At 41.4% G+C, this 27,678-nt stretch overlaps 2 protein-coding genes across 16 annotated transcripts in view; one reads left to right on the top strand and one right to left on the bottom strand.

Moving 5' to 3' along the window:
- CEP112 (centrosomal protein 112) overlaps positions 1 to 27,678 on the top strand; it is a 569,199-nt gene that overhangs the window by 527,237 nt on the left and 14,284 nt on the right. The window lies entirely within an intron of this gene.
- Positions 21,734 to 25,151, bottom strand: LOC115894814 (dynactin subunit 6-like). The gene is given in 3 exon segments (XM_030923300.1): positions 21,734 to 22,191; positions 22,194 to 22,299; positions 25,134 to 25,151. Coding segments are annotated over 3 exon segments (549 nt in total). The 3' UTR covers positions 21,734 to 21,766.

Raw genomic sequence — 27,678 nt, 5'->3', positions numbered from 1 at the left:
AGATTTTATTTGCCTGAATGCCCTGAAGAAAGAATGAAAAACTAAACCAAATGATCCCAACTGCTCCATTCGGCACATAAGATTTTGAGGCTTTGTGTGATTTCATAAACAGGAAGGTAAATGAGATGGTATATCAGAATGTGCCATGGTAACCGAATGAAGCTCAGCGTGAACTCTTACTGTAATCTCTTTAGATACTTTGAACCTTCAATTCACCAGACATTTACTGAGCACCTACTATGTGGCCTGGATATACATTGCTGAACAAACTGAACAAAAATCTTTGCCCTTGTGAAGTTTATGTTTCAGTGGTAGGTTCTTCTGATTTCTATATAAATTTTAGACCCAGTTTGTCAATTTCTAATGTCTTCCAGTCATTACTGTGAACACAGTATATCCCTCTACTTTATTTAAACATTAATTAATTTTTCTATTATGTTTTACATTTTCTATGAAGATATCTTTAACATCTTTTGGGTCGTAGGATGTGCTCCTATTTATTTAACATAATGCTGTTTTTAATGACTTCTTTTTTTTTTTTCTTTCTTTTAAGACAGAGTCTCACTCTTTCACCCAGGCTGGAGTGCAGAGGCATGATCTTGGCTCCCTGAAACCTCCGCCTCCTGGGCTCAAGCGATTCTCCTGCCTCGGCCTCCCAAGTAACTGGGATTACAGGCACATGCCACCATACTTGGCTAATTTTTGTGTTTTTAGTAGGATGGGGTTTCACCATGTTGGCCACACTGGTCTCAAACTCCTGACCTCAAGTGATCTGCCTGCCTCTGGCTTCCCAGAGTGCACAGTGCTGCGTGAACCACTGCACCTGGCCTTAAATGGCATTTTTTAAAATTGCGTTTTCTCACAGTTTGTTGCTGACATACTGAAATACAATTGACTTTGTATAGACTCCCTTCATCACAATAAGGAATTTTCTTTCTATCCTTACTAAGAGTTCATTTTCCATTTTTAAAATCACAAGTAGATGTTGAATTTTCTTAAATGCCTTTTCTCCATCTTTTGAAGTAATCATATGCATTTTGTTTCTTATTCAGTGAATGCAATAAAATTTACAGGTTTATTTTCTAATGTTATTGATATAATAATAATAATATAATAATATTGCATTCATGAAATTAATCCCATTTGTTATCCCTTTTTTTAAACCTGTAGATGGATTTTGGTCTACTGATATTTTGTTTAGGATTTTTGCATCTATGTTTCTCAGGGAGATTGGCCTATAGCTTTCTTTTATTATAATTTTCTCATCAGATGTTGATGTTAAAGTTTGCTGGCCTCATAAAACAAATTATTCTCTCTCTATTTTCTGGAATAATTTGTATAAAGTTGATAGTCTTTCTTCCTTTGAAATATTTGGGGTACCGAGCATGGTGGCTCACTCCTGTAATCCCAGCACTTTGGGAGGCCGAGGTGGGTGGATCACTTGAGGTCAGGCATTCGAGACCAGTCTGGCCAATATGGTGAAACCCCATCTCTAATAAAAATACAAAAATTAGCTGAACATGGTGGTGGACACCTGTAATATATATGGTGGAGTTCACTGATGAAGCCATTTGGACTTAGACTTTTCTTTGTTGGTAGATTTGTAATTGATTATGGATATACTTTTTTTTAGTAGTTAGGGTATTTAGATTTTTCTGTTTTTACTTCTGCCTAACTCTGTCTCTGCGTCTTCCTTCTGGAAATACAATTATATATATATTAGACCTTCTAGCCCTGTTTCCTATGTCTGTTTTTATTCTGGATATTTTATTTTTACCCAGCCTCTAGCTCACTAACTCTCTCCTTAGCTGTGTCTAACCTACTATTAAACTCATTCTTACTTTTCCTTATTATATTTTCCAGAGCTAGACTTTCTACTTAGTTCTTTTTGAATTTCTTATTCTGTATCAAAATTCACAATCATTTTTCTTATTCTGTTGGACCTGTGTCTTGGTTCTTATAAAGTCTAAGTCTTATAACCATGATCTGGAGCTCACAAGGATCTTGTTTCATTGTCTTTTGTTTCTCTTGGCGTGTTGTCTTGCTTCTTGTGAGTCTGGCTGTTTTTGATTGAGTGCCAGATATTTTACATGAAAATTTATAGAAACAATTTAAGACCTAGGATGATGTTAATTTCCTCCAGAGAACTTACATTTGTTTCTAGATAGACAGGTAGTGGCACTTGTAATCTTGAATAGCCTTAATTTATTTTCAGAGATTGAGATGATTTGAAGCTAAACTTCACTTCTGGAGAGAGCTGGTTTATTTCCAATTCACTCCTACTCCTAGAGTGTAGCCCTTTGGAATCCACCCAAAGCATAGGGATTTTATCAGACACTCCCCCTTAGTGAGCCCTGGACTGCAATTTTTGTCTCTTTGGATTTTTTGTGTGTGAAACTGTTAAAAGAAAGATTTGTTCAGCTTCTCAGCCTCTCACCAACCACTCAAGAATTGGCAAAGGCCACCATGTAAAAATGTCCCCACATGCCAGCTTTACAAATTCTCCTGCTTTATGTCATCTCCAGGATCTTGACCTCATAATTCTTCCCTGCTTTGTCTAACATTTTGAAACAGACCTGCGAATGGATTATCTAAACATTCATTAATAAGAGTGGAAAGCATTTGCATTTCCATGAATTGCTTGATCACATTTATTGCTAATTTTTTCTATTGATTTGTTTTTCTAATTTGATCTATAGAAGTTTATTTTTTGGCTGGGCACAGTGGCTCACACCTGTAATCCCAGCACTTTGGGAGGCCGAGGCGGGCGGATTGCCTGAGGTCAGGAGACCAGCCTGGCTAACATGGTGAAACCACTTCTCTACTAAAAATACAAAAATTAGCTGGACTTGGTGGCGCATGCCTGTAATCCCAGCTACTCGGGAGGCTGAGGCAGGAGAATGGCTTGAACCCAGGAGGCGGAGGTTGCATTGAGCCAAGATTGTACCACTACACTCCAGCCTGGGTGACGGAGGGGACTCCATCTCCAAAAAAACAAAAAAGTTTATTTTTCACATAGTCTGTATGTTAATTATTTGCTAGTTAGATAAGTTGCAAATACTTTCTCAGAATTGCTTATCTTTTAATTTTTATTTAATATTTTAATTTTTTGAGAAGACTATCTTCTATCTTTTTCCTTATGGTTTCCAAGCTTGCTTAGGAAGGTCCTCCCTAACCTAGATTATGAAATATATTCTCTTTTATTTTCTTATACTTTTGAGAGTTTTGTTTCATACATTTAACTCTTTAATCTACCTCAAATTTATTATGTTATGTGAGATATTATGTGGGATAAGGATTGGGGTAGACAGAATGGCCCCTGAGGGAGGTCCATACTCCATTCCCTGGCATCTGTGACTATGCACATTGCATTGCAAGAGATTTTGCAGATATAATCAAGGTTACTAATCAGTGACCTTAAAAAACGGAGATTATCCCAGATTATCCAAGTGGTGGGGCCGATCCAGGCACATGACCACTAAGGACCGAGAACTTTCTGTGACTGGAGGCAGAAGAACATGGCAAATGTGGCAAAAGGGGGCGGGGGGTGGCTAGAGAGATTTGAAGCATGAGAACCATTGCGCCATTGCCACTTTAAAGAGGGAGAGGACAACTTGATGAGGAGTAGCAGTCGCAAGGAGATGAGAGGGACCCCCAGCTCACAGCCAGCCAGGAAATGGGAACCTCAGCCCTGTAGTGCCAAGGAAGTGAATTCTGCCAACAACCCAAATGAGCTTAGAAGTGAATTCTCCCCGAGAGCCTCCAGATAAGAGCCTAGGCCAGCTGACAGCTTGATTTTGACCTTGTGATACCCAGAGCTGAGGATCCAGCTGAGCTCCCTCAAACTTCTGACCTGCAAAACTGTGAGGGAATAAATCTGTGTTGTTTTAAGCTGCTAACTGGGTAATTTGTTACAGCAATGATAGAAAACTAATACAGGAATCTTACTAGTTTCCCTTCCAAATAGATAGCCAGTTATTAATACTAATACCACGTACTGACTGAGATATATTTCTCACATTTTTTGGAAATGTCATCATTTCCAAAAATCAAATTTTTGATATGCGTGTGAATCTGGGACTTTCTCTTCCTTCCCACTCATTGATTTCCTGTGCCAGTATGAGCCATCTATTATGGTACTTAAGAGCATGAGCTCCGGAGTCACAGTGCCTGGTTTCAGATCCCAGTGCTGCCATTTCCACTTAATTGCTATGGAACCTCAAGCAAGATACTGGCTTGATTTGCCTCCGTCTCCCTATCTTGAAAAAGGATTAATAGTGGTACTCACCTTATGAATTTGTTGTGAGGATTCAATCAGGTATTACAAGTAAAACCTTCGGAAGAGTACTAATATGTAGTAAATACCCTCTATAAAGAGAAGCCTCCTCCCATCATCTTTTTAAAGAATTGTCTTAGTTATTCTTTTTTTTTTTTTTTTTTTTTTTTTTTTTTTTTTTTTTTTTTTGAGGCGGAGTCTCGCTCTGTCGCCCGGACTGGAGTGCAGTGGCCAGATCTCAGCTAACTGCAAGCTCCGCCTCCCGGGTTTATGCCATTCTCCTGCCTCAGCCTCCCGAGTAGCTGGGACTACAGGCGCCCGCCACCTCGCCCAGCTAGTTTTTGTATTTTTAGTAGAGACGGGGTTTCACCGTGTTAGCCAGGATGGTCTCGATCTCCTGACCTCGTGATCCACCCGTCTCGGCCTCCCAAAGTGCTGGGATTACAGGCTTGAGCCACCGCGCCCGGCCATCTTAGTTATTCTTAAGCATTTTCTCCTTCACGTGAATCTTGGGCTAAGATTGTAGAGTTCATTTTTTTAAATCCCACTGATTGTCTTATGGGGACTGTATTGAATTTATGAATTAGTCTCAGGACAATTGACATCTTTGCAATATTGAGTCTTCCCATTCAGGAACTTTACGTCTCTTTGCATTTCATTAGTTTTTTCATTACAATTGAATTCTATCCTAATATGGATGGTTGTGTTGTACATTTCTTATTAAACTTATTCCCAAATGTATTATGGTATATTTTCTCTTCATGGATTTCCCTTGTTTCTTCCTAAATGGATAATTCTGGTATTTAGGAGTATCACAGTTGTCTCACCAGAGCTCTTACCAACATTACTTCTAATGATCTTTCAGTTGATTTCTTAAATTTTCTAAGTAGGCAATTGTATCATTCCTAAACAGATAAAATGTTTGTATCTTCCTGCGTATATTTCATCCTTATTTATTAATGTTTGTCGTATTCCACAGGTGAGGCCTCCAGTTCCATATCGAGTAGTACCAGTGATAATATATGTCCTTGTCTTTTTCTTTAATGAGAATGCCTAAGTTTCACTGAAAGAGTTTGCTTCCTGAGGATTTCTAGTAGCTACCTTTTGTTGAGTTCAGACACATCACCTTCATTCTAATTACTTGTGGACATATTTCGTCATTTCCACTAGACTAAGGCTCCTCTGAAGGCAGTGAATATATTATAGTAGGAATACACACACACATGCATATGTACTAAATATATATATCTACACATACACACACACATACTATAAATACACACATACTATACATATACATACACACATTACTATATATATACATACACATATACATATGTTTGTTGTGTGTTGGTGTATATAGTATATCTATTTGTTTCACAGTCAACTTTCACCACATAGAAGATGAACAGAGTTTTTCTCCAGTTGGTACAGGGAGTTTGTACCAGTGAGAGACAGAAAGCCTCCAAGTCCTCTTGCATATGCAGGATGGAAACATCATTCTTCTTGTCCTTGCATCAGTCACAAAGATACTTTTTGGCCCTTTTCTCTTACACCTATCATTGGCTCCCTTAGACACAGTGCAAGATCCTCTTTTCTGAGATGTAGCATTTCCCATACATGGGGGTACTTCTCCCCTTGTTGATGCTACCTCCCAATTTCCCCTTTGGGAGCTCTAAAGTGTAGTCAGGGCCCTCTTTTCTGTGATGTCACCCTGTGGTCTGACCTTCAGATTCCTGACCCCCACTGACTACTGTTTTCCCTTTTGCCACCTGCTTATACTCCTTCTCTTTCCACCAGCTGCGTACTATTTGTTTTACCCACCCCCTTCTCAGCCAAACAACCCCAACAGACATCTGAGAAATATGCTTCCCTTTAGAAATAATAGTGAATATTTATATATTTATATTCTTTATATCTATTATGTTGTTTTGATAAATTTCTTTATAATAATGGGTTATTTTTTCAACAACTATAGTGTAAGTTGATTCCCCAGTTATCTGTATTGAGCTTAATCTTGGTGCTCCCCCCGCCCCACTACCACAGTGCTTTGTACAAAGCAGGCATTCAACTGCATGATCAGTAAATACAGGAGTAATACATCCCATAAGGTTTTGGACCCTGAGTTGGCTGACAGTCAGATTCATAATTCTGAAGTAGCATCTACTTAGTTTTCATTAATCCTTAAAATGGCTACATTTTTGCAGAGGTGTATACTGACCTTTTTAGTGAAGCTTGTGTAAAACTGATTGTAGCATATGTGAAAATTAATATGTAATAAGTATTGACTGATGGTAGCGTCTGTGAAAATTAAGTTGGTTAATTGTTGCAGGCTCTATTTCTTTGTGAGCTGTGATGTTTTGGAGCTTCTAAGTCTGGAGGAGGGTGGGGTTAAGGTGAAGCCTGAAGAATGCATGATGGGTTTTAAAAGTTGACACTTGTTGGTATTCAGTTTTTAAATAGGGGACAAAGAATAATAAATGTGTTTACATTTGTGTATATTAATATACTGCCAGTAAATAGAAAAGTTCTTGAGAATTTCAATTATGAGGGGTTTTTTTTTTAGTTAGAACTGAGTTATAAAAATATACAGAAAGTAACGGGACCCAAACAGTGAGTTGAAATCCTGCCTGTTGGGAAATTTTTGCTATGATACCTATATAACTATTAGGGTATAATTAGAGGATATTTTGGAAATGACAGAACACAAAAGTTTCAGACCCTCTTTTAAGCATCAATTAAAAAAAAAAAAAAAAAAAAACCTCAAAGAACATATACCCCACTGAAACGACAAGCAGGTTATTTTTAAAAAGAGAAGGCGCTTATTCAGCAAACATTTATTCAGCACTTACTATGTACCAGGAGCCATTAGCCTTAGACTGTAAGATAAATAAGAGAGTCTTTTTCCTGAAGGAGCTCATAGCCAAGTAGAAGAGATTTCTGAGGTTAATTTGCATTGACTTCTTACCCCAACATAATCCTATTTTTCTTCTCCTTTTTTTAGACCTCAGCTTCTCAATCTCTCCTATTGACTTCTGATTTTTGGCCTTCCCCATACAGTGGATAATCTCTGTTTTCTGGTATTTATTCCCTGCTTCTTCCAGCTATACATTCTGTCTCCCTCAATGATATCATCTATCCCCATTGGCTTCAGGTCTCATTTATTGTGACGATTCTAATTGTTATCGCCAGGCTATGCATACTCTTTTTCAAACTCCAGCCCTACGTTTATACCCCTGTGGTAACACACGCATTTCACTCTGGCACATCAGACTCTAAAGTCTAAAACTATTCCTTAGAAGAGAATTTCTTGCCACCAAATCTAGTTTTATGCTGGAATTTGGGGCTCGATCTCATAACATCTTTTCAAAAGGAAAGAGAAATGAGTCAGTAATAGGCAGTAGTAAAAGAATTAATCTTAACACCAGGCGAAGTCAAACTGGTAGCACAATTTCAGTGAGGAGAGAAGGGCCAGCTGCCCCTGTCCCAAAATGCTTCCCCTGCCTGCCTGCCGAAAACTGAATTGATGGGGGCCAAAACATTCAGGTATTAGGGACTAGACCTTGACTTGACCATCAGAGGCTTTGTAATGCAAGTTACCCATTGAAATGGTCACACACTAGAGACTTTACCAAAAGAAGTTTGCTAGGAGAAAATGGGGAGAAAATGTGACAATGTGGGGCATTAGATGGGGAGGGCAAGATTCCGTAAGTGGAGTGATGGAGAGAGAAAGGAGAGGCCCAACGATCCAAAGAAAAGCATCTCTTGCCAATTTTGTATGGTGCTTGCCTGGCAGTTGAAAACAGCCTGTTCAAAAGTGACTTTGGCTAAAAGGGTGGAACAAACTCTTCCAGCCAATCAGTAATACTGAGTTGAGAGAATAGAAACCATCCAAATTCTAACAAACATGGAAAGAAAAGGAAACACTTCTTGTTCCATCCCAGGAAAGAAGGGAAAGTACCTCTAACTTGGTGCTGTTGTCAGAAAGCACTTCTATTCCTTTTCAGCTTGCGTGATCCTGAGAATGTTGCTTCCCAAAAGCCACATACAGTCAGGTGGTTTTAGAGTTTTCTCTGCCGTCTCTGCCCTTGCAGTTATGAATTATATAGACTTTTAGTGCTTAACTACAAACAGAAGATATTCCAGGTGGGGGATCTGAGTTAGGAAAAGAAAAATGCGGAAATACAAGTCACAGGGGTAATAAGGTCTCTTGGATGTGGGTAGAAAGTTCCTGACTAAATGCCAAAGGCTTAACGTGTATATTGAATAGCTCAGCATACCTGGAGGGCCCTGGGGATTACTGAAGGAGCAGGGCAGAGATGTTTTCGACGTGTGAATTGTTTACAAGCCAAAAACAAAATAAACATTGGCCCTGTCACCAACTTGTAGTTTATTGAAATGGAGTAGGTCCCCTAAGAATAGTGCACAAGGAGGCTGAGCACAGTGGCTCATGGCTGGAATCTCAGCACTTTGAGAGGCTGAGGCGGGCCGATCACTTGAGGTCAGGAGTTCAAGACCAGCCTGGCCAACATGGCAAAAACCCATCTCTACTAAAAATACAAAAATTATCCGGGCATGGTGGTGCACGCCTGTAATCCCAGCTACTTGGGAGGCTGAGCCAGGGGAATCACTTGAACCTGGGAGATAGAGGTTGCAGTGAGTGGAGACCGCGCCACTGCACTCCAGCCTAGGTGACACAGCGAGACTCAGTCTCAAAAAAAAAAAAGTGCACAAGGGAGTGGTGCAGGCATCGGCCTCCCTCTGAGCATGGTGGCTGCTGCAGGTCAGACGTCACTGCTAGGTGAGCTTCCATGGGTCCTGCCGTGATTCATTATTGCTTGTTTTGCTCTTCGTGGTTCTACAAGTTATGTTTATCCTCAGTACAGAAATATCACAAACTGATTTTAATCAGGTTTCTAAGTTTGTCTAATTAAGTATGAGAAATTTAAAATACTATATACCTGTACCTAAAATGAATGACCGCCCTAAAATAGTATTGCTTCTAATTTTTAGCCTCTATGAAAGATTCCTCTCGATAGGTTGTGTGTGTGTGTGTGTGTGTGTAAGAGTACAAATGTTGTTAAAACTCATATCCTTCTTAAATTATAGATGTATGAGTGAAAATAATAAATATTTTTTTGCTTTCTAGCACATTATAGTGGGACAACAGTTTTAGTCAATCCTATAAAAGATACCAACTCGGAATATGTCATGTTATTCCCCACTCCATTGCCCTGGAGTTGTGATTCCTCCGTAATTCATCGGGCTTCTACATTTGGTTCCCTGGACGTTCTCCCAAGCTTGTTCAACCATTAGCCTTCTGGAGTTCTGGGTTTAAGTACTGTCAGATCGGATTTAAATCATGTGTTAAGGCTTGGTGGGTCCATCATTGGCCTCAATTTAAGAAGCATTATAGAGGTCATGACATTGCTACAAAGAAGGTGGCACTAATCCCTCACTTTATAAAAGGGAATGCTGTGGTATGCATTACACCAAAAGACCCAGCCCCACCAACACCACAGCCCAGAGAGCCAGCAATGTGTTCATTTCCTCCACCCTCCCTGCATACTTCCAGGGATGGGTAGTACAAAACCAGATGTAAACTATTTTTCAAATACTCCTCTGACTTAGCATTAAGTTTCCCTTAGACCAGATGCCAGTGTTTAAATAATATCCTGAAGGATCCAAAGAAAAGGAATGACTCATCATGTTTCATTCATATAAAATCTGAAATACGGAGGGAAAGAGTACGAAGGAACCAAGTACCTTGAGTATGCCTTGCCGGAGTGTAATAATTTGAAAAGAATACTGCCTCACTGATGAATGAAAAGAATACTGCCTCACTTATGAATGAATGCCCAAAAGTGAAGTGTTGTTTTTTTTAATTTAATTATCAATTGAACTTTCCATTATTTGTTATTAGTGCTCTTTAGGAAAAATTAAAAGCAAACCATTGTGATTTCTTTTGCAAAGCAATTTGGTTATGTTTTCAGGAAATTGAGCAATGCTTGCTTTAAAGTGGCTCTGTCCTTTAATCACTTCCATTTACTTATTTTATTGATTTATACCTTGTTCTCTGCAATTCCTACTTTGATGACTTGCATCAATTAAGACATACAGCAAATAACAAAACTCTTTGTCTTTGTGTAAAGTTATTTTCTCTGGTGCTGCCTGAGTATTACCAAAGGCTTCACCCAGCACAAGGGACTAATGAACCCTAGATTACAGCAGCGTCAGTCATCAACAGATCACCAGTAATGTTGGCTACTAAGCATGTGGGTGTCCCATGAGATAGACATTGTATGAAAATGGCCCCCACACTATGTAAAACAGAGACCAGTTAAAGGTTGCCCAGCAATGGAGAAGGTCCATTGAGGTTAAATAGCATGAACTTGTAGATGACCCTAATGAAACGGCATGCGTGTATTTTATTATTGCTGTTTACTTTCTGTAGCAACAGAAGGTAGCCTGGGGATAAAGCATGCAGGTGTCAGGGAGCTCCCAGAGTTCGGGTTTGGCCCAAAAAACCCGGCAACATAAGTTTTTGTGTATAAATTTTAGGTTAAGTCACCAAGAGACTACACGAGGAAACTAACTCATTAATTCAGAAAGTAGGCAAGTTTTGAGTGATCACAGTTGAAATGCAGGTGAACAGTGAGGTAGGCAAGGTATTTGGAGATGTGGAAGTTGGTTTGGGAGCTGGGGAGGTGTCAGTACCCAAAGCAATCCAGTCTAGCTAGTAGGGTGTGGCAGAGTTCAAATCGAGTGGCCTTCACTACCTTGCTGGGGGACTGCTGGGGACAGCTTATAGGGTGCAAAGTCTAGGTCCTTGGCAGGGAATCTCAGCCCCAGTCAAATAATTTATTAGAAATAACTGGTTGGAGAACAAATGGTTTAACCAATAAGAAGAATGTGTTGCTTCATGTAAACTGAGAAGTAACATTGGCTTCAGGGGAGGCTTAATCTAATAGCTCAAATTATGTGACCAAAAGCCAATTATTCTCTCTCCATTTTTTAACTCTATTCCCTTATTGTTGGCTCCATTCTCCACAAATTGTCTTTTTCATGGTTGCAAGATACCTGCTATCAGTTCCTGAGCCTATGTTTCCAGGCTCATATCGGAAGGAAAGAGAAAGTTCTGTTCCACAGAACCTCCCACAGTATCCTAGGCTCGTCTTTCATCTGCCCTGTGCTCTAATTCTAGCAAGGACCTGGAGCAGTAGGCAGGAGGGAATGGCCGAAGCCCATGCATATGAACTGGGTTAATGAAGCATACCCTTGAGTTGATCCTGAGACCCCGATACTGGGTCTGCAATAGCAAGAAGAATTCAGTTGTCTCCAGCTGATGGACTGAGGCTTTTATATGTACCTCCTGTCCTGACCTGCATTGTCTTAGCAGTTTGGTGTAGGGCTAGGCTTGCCAATGGAAAGGAGGCCAATGACACAGCAAAGTGGGGGTGAAAAAAAATCTATGGTCTGGAGATAAAAGGCATTAAAATTGAGGTGGTGTTATGGGCTGAATGTTAATGCCTCTCACCCCGCCAAAATATTGAAGCTCTAAGCTCCAGTGTGATGGTATTAGAGATGGGGCCTTTGGAAGGTAATTGGGCCTTTGGAAGATCATGAGAGTAGGGCCTTCATGGTGATATTAATGCCCTTACAAAAAGAGACATAAGAGAAATCTTGCACTCTCTCTACCATGTGAGGATGCACAGTAAGGAGGCAGCCATCTGCAAGTCAGGAGAGCCCTTGCCTAAACTGGACCGTGCTGGTACCCTGATCTTGGATTTCCCAGCCTCTAGAACTATGAGGAATAAATGTTTGTTGTTTAAGCCACCCAATCGACAATGTTTTGTTATAGCAGCCTGAGCTGACTAAGACAAGTGGAAACCAGGAAACCAAAGGTATCAAAGATAGTTCAGTGGGGACGCTGAGTGTTATCAGTATTGAGAGGAAGACGGCTGGAAACCTTGGCATTCATTGTCTTGGGCTCTACCTGCTGCATCAGTCACATCTTATAACTATGTCATCACCAAGTCATGTTATTTCTAACTCCAAAATGTCACTTTAGTTCTATTCACCTTCTCCATTCTCCCTGTGGACATCTTCGTTTGACTCCTAATCACCTTGGATTTGGACAAAATGGTCTCTTCCTAGCTGCGTCACATCTGGGCAGTCTTCCTAAAATACCATTGTCATCATGTTATTCCCCTGCTCAGAAAAACAACTGCCTCACACTCACTTATTGGATCTCTCTGCCAGACATTTAAGTTCTCTTAAAACTTAATTAATGGACTGTCCAATATTATTTCTAAGCATTCCCCAGCATCTCCCGTCAAGCCCTCAGCCAAGTGTGGGTGCTCAGCTCTCACACCAGCCACACTCATTTTCGCCTTGGCTCATGTTTTTTCCTTCACCTGGAATTTCCTTTTACCAAACTTCTGCCTGTCCAGCTGCTACTCAGCTTTGGGAGCATAGCTCAAGACTCACCTCCCACAGACCTTCCCGAGCAATGCCATGCCCAAAGATCTTTTTCTTTCCCCAAATGTCTATTATACTGAGTTTCCCTGTAGCTGGATGTATAATTTTGTTTTTGTTTTTTTGGAGACAGAGTCTTGCTCTGCCACCCAGGCTGGAGTGCGGTGGCGCCATCTCGGCTCACTGCAAGCTCCGCCTCCCGGGTTCACGCCATTCTCCTGCCTCAGCCTCCCCAGTAGCTGGGACTACAGGTGCCCGCCAACACGCCCGGCTAATTTTTTGTATTTTTAGTAGAGACGGGGTTTCACCGTGTTAGCCAAGATAGTCTTGATCTCCTGACCTCGTGATCCACCTGCCTTGGCCTTGTATAATGTTTATAGGTTCATTTTGCTTCCCCCGCAAAACTGTTACTTCCTTGAAGACAGGGTTTGATTCTTCCTTTGGGTTCTCCACAGAACAGAGGCTACTTCTGGTCAACTCTTGGGCATTCGGCATTGATCAGGGAGGCAAAGGAGGAAGCTGGCATAAAATGCAGATATCTAGTTCTGTGCTGGGTTGTGGGCTGGGTTTCCTATGCAGCTCCACCATCCTAGCACTTTCTCACCTAACTACCCACCAGTCTCTACCATTCGATTGGCTCAGAATAGTTTAAATTAAGAAATATAGGGAGGCCGGGCGCGGTGGCTCAAGCCTGTAATCCCAGTATTTTGGGAGGCCGAGACGGGCGGATCACGAGGTCAGGAGATCGAGACCATTCTGGCTAACACGGTGAAACCCCGTCTCTACTAAAAAAATACAAAAAACTAGCCGGGCGAGGTGGCGGGTGCCTGTAGTCCCAGCTACTCGGGAGGCTGAGGCAGGAGAATGGCGTGAACCCGGGAGGCGGAGCTTGCAGTGAGCTGAGATCCGGCCACTGTGCTCCAGCCTGGGCGACAGAGCTCCTACCTTCTACTGGCCACCCCACTTTTTTTTTTTTTTTTTTTTTTTTTTGAGACGGAGTCTCGTTCTGTCTCCCAGGCTGGAGCGCAGTGGCCAGATCTCAGCTCACTGCAAGCTCCGCCTCCCGGGTTTATGCCTTTCTCCCTGCCTCAGCCTCCCGAGTAGCTGGGACTACAGGCGCCCGCCACCTTGCCTGGCTAGTTTTTTTGTATTTTTTAGTAGAGACGGGGTTTCACCGTGTTAGCCAGGATGGTCTCGATCTCCTGACCTTGTGATCCGCCCATCTCGGCCTCCCAAAGTGCTGGGATTACAGGCTTGAGCCACCGCGCCCGGCCACCCCACTTTTTCTCTCAGACTTCTTATGGTTGCCATATGTGATCCACAAACTAAGTTGAGCTATACCATGTGTAGACTAAAAAAATCTCAGACAAGTCTTTTGAAAATTCACATTCCATCAAACATCTACTTTGCCTTAAGGGACATTTAAAATATATATTAACCTAAGTTTACAATACAACAACCCTTATATTTCCAAGATTACTGGCTATGACAAAGATCACATAAGCTGCCTTTAGTACAGGGATTTGGTCTCACCTGTCTTCGTGTTTTAAAGCTTCCTAAGGAACATAAAGAAGCAAGATTAATTCAGCTCATCAAAATGAAGGAGAAAAAAAGAGTTTTCTCAAAGCTGGATGAAAAAGGTTAACATCATGCGATATAAAATAGTATCCTTAACCCTAAAATCTTAGCCTTTCTGCTGCCGACGTCAGTTTTAAATACATGTGCAAGATAAAGAGAGGGAATGAAATTGCTGTAGAGACCTAAGTTTCCAACTTGGGCACTCAAGCTACACAGAAAGATCCTTCAGATGGGAGCCTCTTATGGTTGGAAATAAAGCAAAACCACACCCTCTAGAACTCTATTTGAATAAGAAAAGATGCCCTTTCTGTTTGTTTCCGCTTACAAATGAAGTTGGGATTTTCACCATAATATGTTTTACCATGTGGGCCAATGAACATGAAGAGTGGCATTCATCATCATATCCACACGTTTAGGATTTTTTTTCTCATTTTAAATCGTGAATTTTTTCTGCCATTTGAAGTAAAGAGAAAAGCTGTCCCAATGAGGACCCCGCGGCCCTCAGCCACCAGTGATTGCTGAGAGCTTTTTTCTTTGTCTTTTCACTCTTTACCATGAATTCTTTTCAGACATCATCAGAATATGATTTCTACATTTCAGTACATTTTTAATATTAAAGAAATGCCTTCAACGGAAAGAACAAAATCTTCCTGCTCTTTATTTGACCTTTTTTGGTTTGATGTGATTTTAAAAAAGATCTGGGCAACAGTTTTATAAAGAATGCACAGACACATTCCTAAAAGAGCACACTAGTGAAAATAATCATGAAAAAAAGATTAGAAGATGAAGCCTGTTGCTCAATCTAACGTAACTATTGCCCTCCCGGTACCGTTTCTTAAGGTTGCACTGGTTTTGTCTAAGTCAGTAACAGTGTACTTATCTTTTTCATATTCTTATGTAAGTGTTTCTAACAGAAACTGTACTTTCATTTATGTCTAAGTGGACCAAGCCAAGTTAATATTCATTACCACCAGGCTAGGCAACATGGCGAAACCCTGTCTCTATAAAAAATACAGAACTTAGTCAGGCGTGGTGGTGCCCACCTGTGGTCCCAGCTCCTCAGGAGGCCAAGGTGGGAGGATCATCTGAGCTCATGAAGTTGAGGCTGCAGTGAGTCATGACTGCATCACTGCACTCTAGCCTGGGTGACAGAGTAAGACCCTATCTCAAAAAAAGTTTTTAATAAATAAATAAACATATATATATATATTCATTACCAGTTTATCTGCTGTGTAAAAAAAATATAGACATCAATCTCTCTTGAAAGATGGAAAGTGAACTACTAACTGGCTGCCGTTTCTCCATCTTACCTAGAGCAGGTGTAACGCCAATTAAGTGAGCCCAGGTCTACGTGGTTGGATATGTTCTGCTTCATGCAAACTCCAGCCTACATAATAGGTTAGCAAAAATGTCTTTACATTGGCAAAGACAGTCCATGTAATGGTCTCAAACTTCAAAAGAATAATTATTTAATATTATATAATTTTGAAATAGCATTGATCTCCAGTTTAACATAGAACTTGCTCTCAGGGAACCCAGTCTAATAGGAGAAAGCAGTGTGCAAATCCATAGTTACAATAGTATCTGATAATGAAGTACAAGTGGAGGCTCTCGGGTAAGGAAGACCTCATACAGGTCCCGACTCAGGTACCACGTAGCTGTGTGACTATGGATAAGCCTATTTCTTCTTACGTAAACAGCCATAAAAGTACCATATAGCATTCATAGAAGATTAAATGAAATACAATATATACAAAAGAGTACAATATGGTACCTAGCACATAGAAAACACTCCGTAAGTGTCAACCAATAACTGTTAGATGAACATAATACCAAAGGATTTTAGTGGAGAGGTTGGTTACTGTGACTGGAAGGTTGAGGAAGAGTGTCATGGAGAAGTCCTATGTAAGAATGGAGAGCGGTTCTCTAGCCAGTTCAGAGGAAGGAAGGATGCAGAGGAGCACAGAACAGCATGTACAAAGGCATGAGTCACAACATGACGTGGGACTTTTGGGGAAAATGCCAAGTCATTACTGGAGCACAAGGTCCTGGAAAATTAGTCTAAGATCATATGAGAAGGTTCTTAGATGATCCATGCAAAGGAGGTTGTCTTTAATCTACAGATAAAAGAAATCACAGAACTGTTTTTATATGGGAGTGGAGTTGGGGTGAGATGATCAGATCTGCATTTTAGAGAAACATACAACAGTTTGGAGAATCAGCTGGAGAAGAAAAAACTAGAAGCATGATGAAGACATTAGGTTTCTCTTCCTGTAACAGAAATCAAGGTATGGCCAGGCGGCACTTTGGGAGGCCAAAGCAGGTGGATTGCTTGAGCTCACCTCAAGCGGGTGAATTGCTGAGCCTGGGCTGGGCAACGTGGCATAAACCTTGTTTTTACAAAAAAAAAAAAAAAAAAAATTCAAAAATTAGCAGAGCATGGTGGTACATGCCTGTAGTCCCAGCTCCTTGGGAGGTTGAGGTGGAAGGATCGCCTAAGACCAGGAGGTGGAGCCTGAAGTGAGCTGTGGTTGCATCACTGCACTCCAGCCTGGGTGACAGAGTGAGAACCTATCTGAAAAAGAAAGAAATGAGAAGAAAGAGGGGAGGGAAGGGAAGGGGAGGGGAGGGGAGGGGAGGGGAGAGGAAATCAAGATATATTAATCTCCAATCAGAAACCTTGAGTTAGTTTTTCCATTGTCTTCAGAATAAAGCCCAGGTACCTTGGCATAAGCTTCAAAGTCCTAACCACCTTGTCTCCACCTATCTCACTTATCCCCTGCCCACCCCATGACCTCCACCCATACTCTACCCTGTGACAGTCCCGAAGCATGCCACACACAGTCACCCCTATGCTTCCTGCCCTTTCCCAGGCTAGCCGTTTTTTCTTCCTCTCATCCATCTTGAAAGTTCCTACTCGTTCTTCAATGTTCCAGTCAAATCTCATCACCTCTGTAAAGGCCTCCATTATCCTGCATCAGTAACATAGGAGTTACTGATGTCTCCTGTTCCCTTCCTGGCCTCTTATATGTCAGTTATGTATTTCTGAAGCTCCTTTTTACTCCTCATGTAAAAAGTATAAGCTTTTTTCTTTCAGAAAGCCTAAAGGAAGTCTTTTGATGATGTCACACTCCCTAAGTTTTAATCGAACAAAAATTTCTTTTCTCTCTGCTGTGTAAAGGTGAACAACTCCTGAATGGAGTCAGTGTTTACAATGGTGTTAAGAAATGTTCTGCTGTGAGGTTGTGGGGTCTCGGTTCCCTTTAGCTGGAAGGTGGGGGGATTTATGCACAAAATCTTCATTAGTGTTCATTCGAACTGCCTGAGTAAATCCGGGGTGCACCAGTGGGACAACGGCTGCCTTTGTCTTCCTATTTTGTGTTTTGTATAGAATACCATATCTGGCAACTCATGCCTTCTCAAACATAAGGAGATAATTGGTACTTTGAGGGAGAGGTTTATCTTATTTATAATTGTCAAGAGTTTAAATATGCAGAAAAGAAAGAGCAGTCATAGCTTGCCTCTTTTGAAAAATGCCCTCAAACCAGGTCAGAACTCTGTCTAAATCAGATACTTGAATGATATTTAACTGAAGGTTAGATGTGGATCTTTTATTTTAAGTTTTGCTTTAAAATAGGAAACTATATGTTTATCAACAAAATAATTTCTTCTTAAACTCCCCTATTTGTAGCACTGCTGCTCACCAAAATCTCTCGTGATTAATCTGCTATCTAGACCACTCTATTTCCTATGCGGTGGTGATATTCAAGGCAGGGGATAGAAATGGCCTGGTCTTTCTTTTTTTTTTTTTTTTTCTTTTTTTTTTGAGATAGAGTCTCACTCTGTCGCCCAGGCTGGAGTGCAGTGGCGCAATCTCGCCTCACTGCAACCGAAATGGCCTGGTCTTCTTGCTTATTTTCCTTGATCTCAGCAGCACCTAACACCTACTTTCCCTCCTACTCTTGGGAACCCCAAAGCCTTGCTCCCCACTCTCCTAACTTTCATCTCATCTCTAGGGCCATTTCTGGTCATTCCCTGCTTCTGCTTCCTTCTCCTGCATCCTAAATATGGAAGTCCCTTATAGATGAGCCTTGGCTCCTGGGACATTCCTGTTCTCCCCTTTCCCCTTCAGAGAGCTCTTCCATTCCCAGGGCTGCAGCTTCTTTTTCTGGCCCGTGATTCTTGAGTCTCTAGTCCTGCTTTTCTCCTGAGCTCCACTTGCATATTTCCTCATGAATGTCTCCTCTGCTTCTCAAACTAAGTACATGCAAACCCCCAAACATACCTTGTGTCCTACCCACACCCAGACCAACTCCCTGTACTGTACCCATTGCCTTGTCTCTGCAGGGACATCACCCTTCTTCTAGGCATATGGCTGAAGCATATATTCTCATATAACTCATCTCTTGTTTCTATTCTACGAAGACAGGTAATTAATCAGCTTCTATTTTATGACCTTCCCATAGCCCTCACCTGAGATCAGATTAGGAGTTCCTCACTTTCCTAGATCACTCCAGCAGCTCCCAGCTGCCCCCCTGAATCCCAGAATCTCCTGTCCTGAGATTTCATCACAATACTTCTAGATCAATCCTCTTCCCTTCTCCACCTCCCAGTAATAAATGGGCACAGTACAGGGTTAGATGTCAGGTTTCAATCGTGGTTCCAACAGTTAACACACTGTGAACCTATTTCCTTCTCGATGAAGTGAGTAGATAATGTCTGTCTTCCAAATTGTATGTAAGAATTAGAATCATCACAGTATGTAAAAGATTATGCATCAATTGCTTAATATAGTATCTGGCACATATAAGGTGTTCATAATGTGGGGTTTTCTTTGCTTTTTCTATTTTTTACTACATTCCATCTCAATTTGTTGATATGACCTTTACTACCCTCCATAATTTCAAGGTGCCACCTACCTATTCAACAACAACTTTGTTCAGCCGTTTACTCATTAAAGCAATATTTACTAAGTATTTGCTATGTTCCGAGTGCCAACCTTACTTCTATGTACAAATTGTAAATATCAGGGAGACTCCAAAACCCCCATGAGTCTCTCTGAGTATCAGCCTTATTCTGTAGGTCTTCTTGGGTCTTTTATTAGCAAAGTCAGTTATAAACCTCAAGAGTCTTTCTCCACCTACCCTTTGGTTGGGGTTTTGGTGCTTTGTTGATGAAAACTACCTTTTTTAGGAAGTCTAGCCCCAACCAAAAAGGCCTAGTCACCCTCTTTCTGAGAGGAAAGTCAGACATTATAAACAGAAGTAAAAAACACCCTCTCCCTCCCCCAGGTTTTCCCCAAACGCTTTCAGGGATATACCTTTCAACATAGACAAGGTGCTTCCTTCCAACTTGTTTAAACTTGGTCCTCCAAATATTCACGTTCTTCAACACGTACCTGTCCAGACTTTCTACATTCAGCCTTTCTCATCCCATGCCTATAGAATTGCTGAACTGTTCAAACTGCTTTAGGACCTGTACCAACTCTTCTTTGAAAGAGTGGAGTATTCATAGTATATATCAACCTAAGGAAAGAAAACGTATTAGGAATGTTATTAGTAAGAAGAAAAACATTAGAAATGAGACCAAAAGTATATATTCTAGCAAGAAAGGAGCTGGCATTTGGTTTTAGAAGAAAAGAGTCATGAGTCATTGACTATCTCAACCATATAAAAAGTCTGATAGTGAGTAAACCGGAGAAGCACAGAGGAGGAAAGAACATGATGAAACCAACTCCCCTCCTTCGGGGTGAATCTCTAAGATCCCCTTTGATCTCAGCAGCCCTGTAGGCCCTGGTGTTTGCCTCCGACTTTCTCAGCTTTGAAGCCAGCCTACTTATTAATAGCCACTGTGCTGATTAAGAACTGCAATACTGAGATGACAGAATCTTCTCTTTGTCTTTAGGGAAAGCGTGTGTGATGAGTTTACTCTAGACATTCCGAAGACCTTGTCATTTTGAGACAAAGACTTACTTAACACCAAAGGTTGTAAGCTCTGTCTGATTCGTTCATTCATCAGCAAATATTTATTGTATTGAGTTGCTACCATGTGCCAGACACCAAGCTAAATGCTGAGGCCGTAGCAGTCAGCAAAACGAACACAGTCCCTACCTAGTGGAGCTCAGTCTAGTTGCAGGGGTCAACCAACTTTCTATAAAGGGCCAGATAACAAATGTTTCAGGGCTTGTGAGCCATAAGGTCTCTGTCAAGACTACTCAATACTGCCATTGTCGTGAGAAAGCAATCACAGACAATAAGTAAACAAGTGAGCATGGCTGTGTTACAGGAAATCTTTATTTACAAAAACAAGCAGTGTGCCAAATTTGGTCTGCAGGCTGAAGTCTGTTGACCCCTGGTCTAACAGATGCGACACACATAAATGTAAGTGAATATTTTGCATATTCTGTGTTGTGTCAATTCAGGCCGTTTGGGTTGCAAGGGACAGAAAATCTAACCCAAGCTGAAAAATCCAAGGACAGGGCTAACTTTAGGTATGGATGGATAAAGGGCTCAGTTTATTTTTCTCCACTTCTCGGTTCTTCCCCTGGATTGCCAAAACCCTCATTTCACTTCTTACTGAGGGTAGCAAGATGGTTGTCACAATTCCAGAATGACATCCGCGGGAAAGTCTGGTGGGTGAGAGAGTCTGCATCCTTTGACTGTCAGTGACTCTGGTTACCTGGACTTGAATCATGTTCCCAGGCCCTAAATAGTTATGGCTCCAGATAATGTGATGTGATGATTGCCTTAGGGTCCTGTCACATACTCTACCCTTGACCCTTGGGTGGGACAGAGAATGGGAGAGGGGTAGATTCCAGTTACCAGAAAACTGGTGAATAATGCTGGAATAAATGCTGGAATGAATGCTGCTGAATAAAATCTCCGCTACATGTGTCTTGTGAAATTCTAAATGAGTACCTCCCAAGGCCACATTTATTAATAGGAGCTCTGTAATATGGTTTCAGCTTTGCCATCTCCATCAGGAAGTAAAGAGTACTGCTTATATGCAAAATACTGTCCAAAATTTTAATATTCACATGTTTATTTTACATCACAACCTCAATTTTTTTTTTCCTGTTACCAGCATTTTATTCAGTTTAGTCTATGCTAGAATATAAATACATAACAATATGTCCTTTCTTGTCATGGGTAGTCTTTTACATAACTAAAATTTGTGGCTAGCAGTTTATATAACAAAAGAAAGCTAAATCTGCCAATTATCAGAAAAGAAGCAAGGTTATAGGAAAATGATACATTTTATATGAATTACAAAGGACAGTTACAATGAAAATCCATTACTCTCCTCTCAACCCAATTTTACAAAATGAAGTCAATATGTATTATTCTGTGAATTGCTAAGAGCACATAAACACTGTGGCCCATTCAAAAGACAGCAGTCAAAGACAAAATGTTATCTTCATGGCATGTACTGTTCTTAGTTCTTTACTGGAGTTGAGCTTCCTTTCATAGTCTTCTTTAGGTGGTGGTAATTTGGCAAGATTTTCATCAAGAAATCCAGCTGTAGTGTCTGGGGCTGCAGTCGCTCAGCCTGCACCCGACGAAGGCAGTCTGCACCATAGATCACCATATTCTCAGGGATGACTTCAAAAGTATTTAGGTTACAGCAAGCCCCAGTGAGGCAGCCACTTGTCAATATTACATTTCTGCCTACATATGCTTTTAATTCAATGACATTATTATCTCCCATTTTCATGGCTTGGGAATGACAACCAACTTCAAACACATTATTGGTGCCAATGATCATAGGTTTTGGTTCTGGATCTTCAGTGTCAGGATTGATATTATCCGAGGGAGCATTTATGATAAGGGCCTGTTCTTCTATTAGGTTCCCTTTGCCATCACTATTGGCCCGGCTTCCGCAGTAATTCATGCTTTAGGATGGATCACTGTCTGAGCTCCTCTTCTGAGTCTTTGCTGCCATGGTACGGCCCCAGTGACAACCTCAATCTTATTCAGAATTTAAGTCTTTGATTCATGAACAAATTCAGACAGTTTATTAGTAAGTTTCTGGTCTTCGACTGTCTTACCCATTTTCTATCTTTTCTCTGTGTGTGAATCCTTAGAGGTAGACTTACCAGACCCTTGTTTTCTTTTTGGTGTCAGAGAATCTTTTGAACTACCTGAAGCTGGATTTAGAGCATCTAAACCTAATTAAAGTGCTAGGTTTGAACCGTTCACTCATGCTAAAGCTAACTTTCTCTCCACGGGATCAGAAAATGGTCCTGAAAATATAACCCTTTCTAGAAACTAGTTCATGCCACCCTTCAAACAACAGAGGTCGGCAACTGCTTCCTGCATCAGCCACCCCCTTGCCTTGGAGTCCCAGGCCCGTTAAGCAGCAGGCTTCACTCCCTTGCGGTGGAACGGTTCCTATGAACAGGGAACGGAGGACTCCTATTGCGCTTCGTGCTTAGTTTGAGAGGACGCCAGTTAGAATAAAGTACCTGAAGAGGAAATGGTATTGAAAAAAGGGGGGAAATGAGTATTTTTAAGATCGTTAAGAAAATTGCAGTTATTTTTACATTTTCACTTTATATTTCAGAATCAAAGTACATGAGCTCTGTAGCAGAGCACCTTTCTTAAAATGGATTTTTCTTGGCAGTTGCTGTGGCAACGCATGATACCTTAACCCCAATAAAAATGGAATTTCTTAGAAGGCGGTGCATTTTCTCACCTGTACTACAGCATTTTTTTTGGCATCATCTTTTACTAGTATTTATTTCATTCCTATTCTTTTTTTTTTCTTTTTGATGGAGTCTCACTCTGTTGCCAGGCTGGAGTGCTGTGGCACAGTCTCGGCTCACTGCAACCTCTACCTCCTGAGTTCAAGTGATTCTCCTGCCTCAGCCTCCCAAGTAGCTGGGACTACAGGTGCGCACCACCACACCTGGCTTATTTTTGTATTTTTCATAGAGATGGGGTTTCACCATGTTGCCCAGACTGGTCTTGATCTCCTGACCTCATGATCCACCCACCTCAGCCTCCCAAAGTGCTGGGATTACAGGCATGAGCCACTACACCCAGCCCTCATTCTTATTCTTGAAACCAAAATATACTCATTCCCCTAAAAATCCTATGCAGAAACATTTGGCTGCATAGAGGCCCATCCTTCAGAAACATCCTCCACATTCCTGTTTATGTTACATCTGATCCCTCCCAGCAAGCCTCCTTCCTGTGCCCAGTTCCTGCCCACCTCCTCTGGTCCTTTGCCACCCTTCAGAAGCCCTGTGTCTTTTTGCTGCACTCTTCTTACACCAGATGGCCAATTGCAGTGCCTGACCTTGTCCACCCTCCCTCAGACTACATGCCATGCTCCAAAGTCACCTCTTGTTCTCCCTCCCCTCCTCCTGCCACCTTCAGTCCCCCCACCAGTCAGACTCACTTTGCTTAACGCATTCTGCTAAGCCAGGCATTCAGAGAACAGGTTCTGAATAAACTAATCCACAATGAGTAGAAGTATATGTTATTTTCCCTTAATCCTCCTGGTGGAAATCCAGTTGAAAAGAGTTTTGAGCTGAGATCCTTCCCTTAAATTAAGTCATTTACAGTGAAGCAATGGTTCCCCACCCATGGGCCAGAGTTACTGACAAGGATCCGAGAAAATCCGTATGCACACTGCTATACAATGAATGTTTGTGTCCCCTCCCAAATTCATGTGTTAAATCCCTAATCTCCAATGTGACAGTATTTGGAGGTGGCCTTTGGGAGGTAATTAGATCTAGATGAGGTCATGAAGGTAGGTGCCCCATAAAGAGATGAATGCCTTTATAAAGAGAGAGAGAGAGAGCAGAGCATGTCAAGGAAAGGCCATATGGGGAGGTCCACATACACATTGCTATAAACTGGAAGCAGGAGGAGAGCCCTTGCCAAGAACCTGGCCATGTTGACACCCTGATCTTGGACTTTCAGCCTCCAGAACTGTGAGAAATATATGCTTCTTGATTAAGCCGCTCAATCTATGGTATTTGTTATAGCAGCCCAAACTAAGGCACTCACCAGCCATTGTTGGTAGCCTGGATAAACAGGCACTACTGTTTTTCAAATGTATATGGATTGTTTTAAATTATAAAATCTAAATTCATTTAAAATTGATTCTGAATTCATAGGAGCTTTTGATAAGGTACTTTCTCAACCCACAGATACTAAAAAATACAAAAACATTTCAATGGAGTCCTCAATTAATCATTAATTTAAGCAAATAATTTGCTATAAGGATTTCTAATGTTGCAAATAATTGGAAAAAGCAATAAAGTCTAATGATAGGAACTGGCTAAATAGAATATATATAAATATAATTCGTACTATATACATAATATGAAATAGATATAATAAAAATCTCCATTAAGTCATATAATGATAACTAATATTTATTGAACATTTATTACGTGCAACCCTTATACAAATTTTACAGGTATTAAATCATCTAATCTTCACAGTGGCCTTGAAAAATTATTTTCCTGATAAGGAAACTGAGGCACAGAGAAGTTACTCTTTCTGGGAGCACACAGATTTAAGGGCACAACTCAGACCCAGCTCCAGGCACACCAGTTCCAGCGTCTGGGCTCTTAATCCCTACACTTCATTAAATCAAAAGGTTACAAAACAGGTTGTCCTTTTCTACTGGATGGCTCTATTAGGGGATATTACCAGACACCCCCTCAGTTCCAAACACTCTACAATGATTGATAAAATATAAAAAGAGATCGCATTGTGGTTTTGATTTGCATTTTTCTGATCATTAGTGATGTTGAGCATTTTTGGCCATTTGTATACCACCTTACACTCTCAAGAATGGCCATAATCGGCTGGGTGTGGTGGCCCACACCTGTAATCCCAGCACTTTGGGAGGCCAAGGCAGGGGGATCACCTGAGGTCAGGAGTTCATGGTGAAACCCTGTCTCTACTAAAAATATAAAAATGAGTTGGGTGTAGTGGTGGTGCACACCTTAATCCCAGCTACTCGGGAGGCTGAGGCAGGAGAATCACTTGAACCTGGGAGGCAGAGTTTTGTAGTGAGCCAGATCATGCCACCGCACTTCTGCCTGGGCGACAGAGTGAGACTTCACCATCTCAAAAATAAAAAAGAAAGAAAGAAAAAGAAAGAGGAAGGGAGGGAGGGAGGCAGGGAGGGGAAGGGAAGAAGGAAAGAAGGAAGGAAAGACCATAATCAAAAAATAATAGATGTTGCTGTGGATGCAGTGAAAAGGGAGTATGTTCGCACTGCTGCTGGGAATGTTAACTCGTACAGTCACAATGGAAAACAGTGTGGACATTTCTTAAGGAGCTAAAAGTAGAACTATCACTTGATCCAGCAATCCCATTACTGGGTATCTACCCAGAGGAAAAGAGGTGATTATATGGAAAAGGTACTTGCACATGCATGTTTATGGCAGCACAATTTGCAGTTGCAAAAATGTGGAACCAACCCAAATGCCAATTAATCGATGAGTGGATAAAGAAACTGTGGCCTACATACAATAGAATACTACTTAGCCATAAAAAGGAATGAATTAATGACATTCACAGCAACCTGAATGGAGTTGGAGACTATTATTCTAAGTGAAGTAACTCGGGAATGGAAGACCAAACATCATATGTTCTCACTCATAAGTGGGAGCTAAGCTATGAGGATGCAAAGGCATGAGAATGACACAATGGACTTTGGGGGCTCAGGGAGAAAGGGTGGGAAGGAGGTGAGGGATAAAAGACTACCAATTGGGTTCAGTGTACACTGCTTGGGCCATGGGTGCACCAAATTCTCACAAATCATCACTGAACTTACTCATGTAACCAAATACCACCTGTTCCCCGAAAACCTCATGGAAATAAAAAATATATACATAAAATACATATATTTATAGAGAGAGAGAAAGAATTAGAAAGATGTAATTTTTTTTAATCTTGGCTCACTGCAACCTCTGCCTCCTGGGTTCAAGCAATTCTTCTGCCTCAGCCTCCCTGAGCACCTGGGACTACAGGTGCTTGCCACCAGGCCCAGCAAAGTTTTTCTTTTCTTTTTTTTTTTTTTTTTTTTTTTTTTTTTGGTATTTGCAGTAGAGAAGAGGTTTCACCATGTTGGCCAGGCTGGTCTTGAACTCTTGCCCACCTTGGCCTCCCAAAGTGCTGGGATTACAGGCAGGAGCCACTGCACCCAGCCAGTATTTGGTATTAAAAGCAAGACGAACATTTCTGTGATGTAGAAACAGAACAGAACCTGAGTGGTGAGTGAGGCCACAGCCTCCAGGTACTGAGCCCAGCAGCAGGCAGAGGCAGCTGGAAGGAAACCTGTTAGGGATGACAGAAGTGCTTCTTGCCAGGAAAGTGCCAGGAGCCTGGGTTGCAGCTTGAAAGCAAGGGCTGGTGTGGGGCCCGTTCTTGGGAATAAAGCTGGTGCCTGCCACACTCAAGGCTATGACTTGTCTAAAGGAGAGTCAGTTGGCCCCAACACAGCCTCATCATGAAGGCCTGGCCAAACTCCCTCCCCCTGGGTGCCTAGATCTGCACCCTCCCTGACATCACCACAGAGCAGGGACCCCCAATATCCAGAGGTCCAGATGGACACAGTGGCAAAACCCACACAACAAGAAAGAAGAATCAGAGAAAAGCAAGAACCATCCTAATTCACAGGGCACTGGTGAATGAATTGAGAGAAAGCAAACATGTCTAGTATTCCAGAGGCCAGGTGACTCTCTGGAGTTGCAGGTTAGGAGGTGAATAGGGCCAGACAGTACAGGGCCTTGTTGGCCATATACAGGATATTAATTTTGATCTTAAAGGTTAAGCAAATTCTGCTTGAAAAGCAAAACCAACTTACCAATATTGCAGTCATCCAGATGCAAGATGGATGTATTGAATGTATTCTGGACTGGGATGGTTCCAGTGGCAAAATGGAAAGATTCAGGAGATAACATCAATAGAATTCTTACGTAGTTTCCCTTGTTCTCTGCTGAACTGACCCCAGAAATGCTTGCTGGGCTTTGTAAAGTAATATTAGTCACACTTTTTTTTTTTTTTTTTTTTTTTTTTTTTTTGAGACAGGGTCTCGTTCAAGTTGCCCAGGCTGGGTACAGTAGCACAAACATAGCTCACTGCAGCCTGGATCTCCTGGGCTCAAGCAACCCTCCCGCCTTAGACTCTCAAGTAGCTGGGACCACAGATGCATGCCACCGTGCTCAGCGGATTTTTTTTTTTTAATTTTCAGTAGAAATGAGGTCTCATTATGTTGCCCAGGCTGGTCTTGAACTCCTGAGTTCAAGCGATACTCCTGCCTCAGCCTCCCAAAGTGCTGGGATTAGAGGCATGAGCCACCACACCTGGCCTCAGGCA

The sequence above is a fragment of the Rhinopithecus roxellana genome, chromosome 19 (assembly GCF_007565055.1).
Source record: "Rhinopithecus roxellana isolate Shanxi Qingling chromosome 19, ASM756505v1, whole genome shotgun sequence".
Taxonomy (NCBI): Eukaryota; Metazoa; Chordata; class Mammalia; order Primates; family Cercopithecidae; genus Rhinopithecus; species Rhinopithecus roxellana.
Note: the sequence above shows the minus strand (reverse complement) of the source record. Positions and strands in the feature narration are given on the sequence as shown.